The sequence below is a fragment of the Cynoglossus semilaevis genome, unplaced genomic scaffold (genome assembly GCF_000523025.1).
Source record: "Cynoglossus semilaevis isolate Cse_v1.0 unplaced genomic scaffold, Cse_v1.0 C19143484, whole genome shotgun sequence".
NCBI classification, from domain to species: Eukaryota; Metazoa; Chordata; class Actinopteri; order Pleuronectiformes; family Cynoglossidae; genus Cynoglossus; species Cynoglossus semilaevis.
The window spans coordinates 1-1,098 of record NW_007586258.1 but is presented as its reverse complement, the minus strand read 5'-3'; the positions used below and the strand labels follow the sequence as shown (position 1 = coordinate 1,098).

The window sequence follows — 1,098 nt, the reverse complement described above, 5'->3', positions numbered from 1 at the left end:
TGTGTGTGTGTGTGTGTGACAAATTGAACTGATTAAGGAGCAGATGCCGAAGCAAACGCTGAATCTTTTTTTATTTATTTAATTACTAATCCAAGAAGTGTAATCATATGTAATTTATTCATAACTTCCACTCTCCACCTTCTCACAGACTTTTTTTTGCTCAGTGACTCTGGTGATCTCTGAGCAGTTGCATTCTCTCCTTCTCCACCTGGAGGCGTTCTCTCTCTATCTGCAATCTGCTGGCTTCAAATCTGAAAAACTGGAGTCTCTCTTTCTCCAGTTGCAGCCTCTCCTTCTCCAGTTTCATCCTCTCCGTCTCCAGGTCCACCGCTCTCGTCCACCTCTCTCCATCGCTCTCCCTCTCCCTCTGAGTACAGGATGACGAGGGCGTGGACGATGAAGGCGGGCCCTGCTGCGACGGCAGGTTAGAAGAGGAGTCCACAAGTTCGGAGTGACTCAGGAACAGAAGCCGCAGTCTCTCTCTCTCCACCAAAAGCCTCTCTTTCTCCAGCTGCAGACGTTCCCTCTCCACTTCTACGTGTTGAAGTCGCTCCTTCTCTACCGCCAGCCGCTCTTTCTCCACGTCCAGACGTTCTGTTTCCACAGCCAGACGTTGTTTCTCCAACTCCAGGCGTTGCTTCTCCACAGCACCCAGAACTGCTGTTCCTATATTTTCACCAGAGGTGAATCCTCCCATAGCATGAGGCTGGACTCCCATGAGGCCGTGAGCCGTCGGCAGGTCTCTGTTGGTGGTCGATGTCGGAGCCTTGGCGGAGGAGCCGAGCGTGTCCACGCCGTTGTGTAAATACACATCACCAACATGCCCCTCGCTGTGAGACTCGATGTCGCTGAGGAGCGAGGGGATGTCATCTTCATCAATTTCTTCTTCTCCGTCTCCCACATCTCCATCCAGCTGCAGTGAGACATTGGCTTCGTTACATTTACGATCCACAAATTTCTCATAACAGTTTCACAGTTTTGCAGTAAATTGTGCAAAACTAAAACAAATATGCGCAATAAGAACGACAGCCTTGACACCAGGCCATAACACTCACATTTCTGCAGCATAATTCAGATTTTTATGTGTCAGACACCAAA

At 49.3% G+C, this 1,098-nt stretch overlaps 1 protein-coding gene across 1 annotated transcript; it reads right to left on the bottom strand.

Moving 5' to 3' along the window:
* Nucleotides 1-6: 6 nt before the first annotated feature.
* On the bottom strand, nucleotides 7-958 carry LOC103399199 (myb/SANT-like DNA-binding domain-containing protein 4; the record flags this gene model as incomplete). The annotated part of the gene is made up of 1 exon (XM_008337923.3): nucleotides 7-958. A coding segment is annotated over one exon (798 nt), but the record flags the coding sequence as incomplete, so codon positions are not given.
* Nucleotides 959-1,098: the final 140 nt, after the last annotated feature.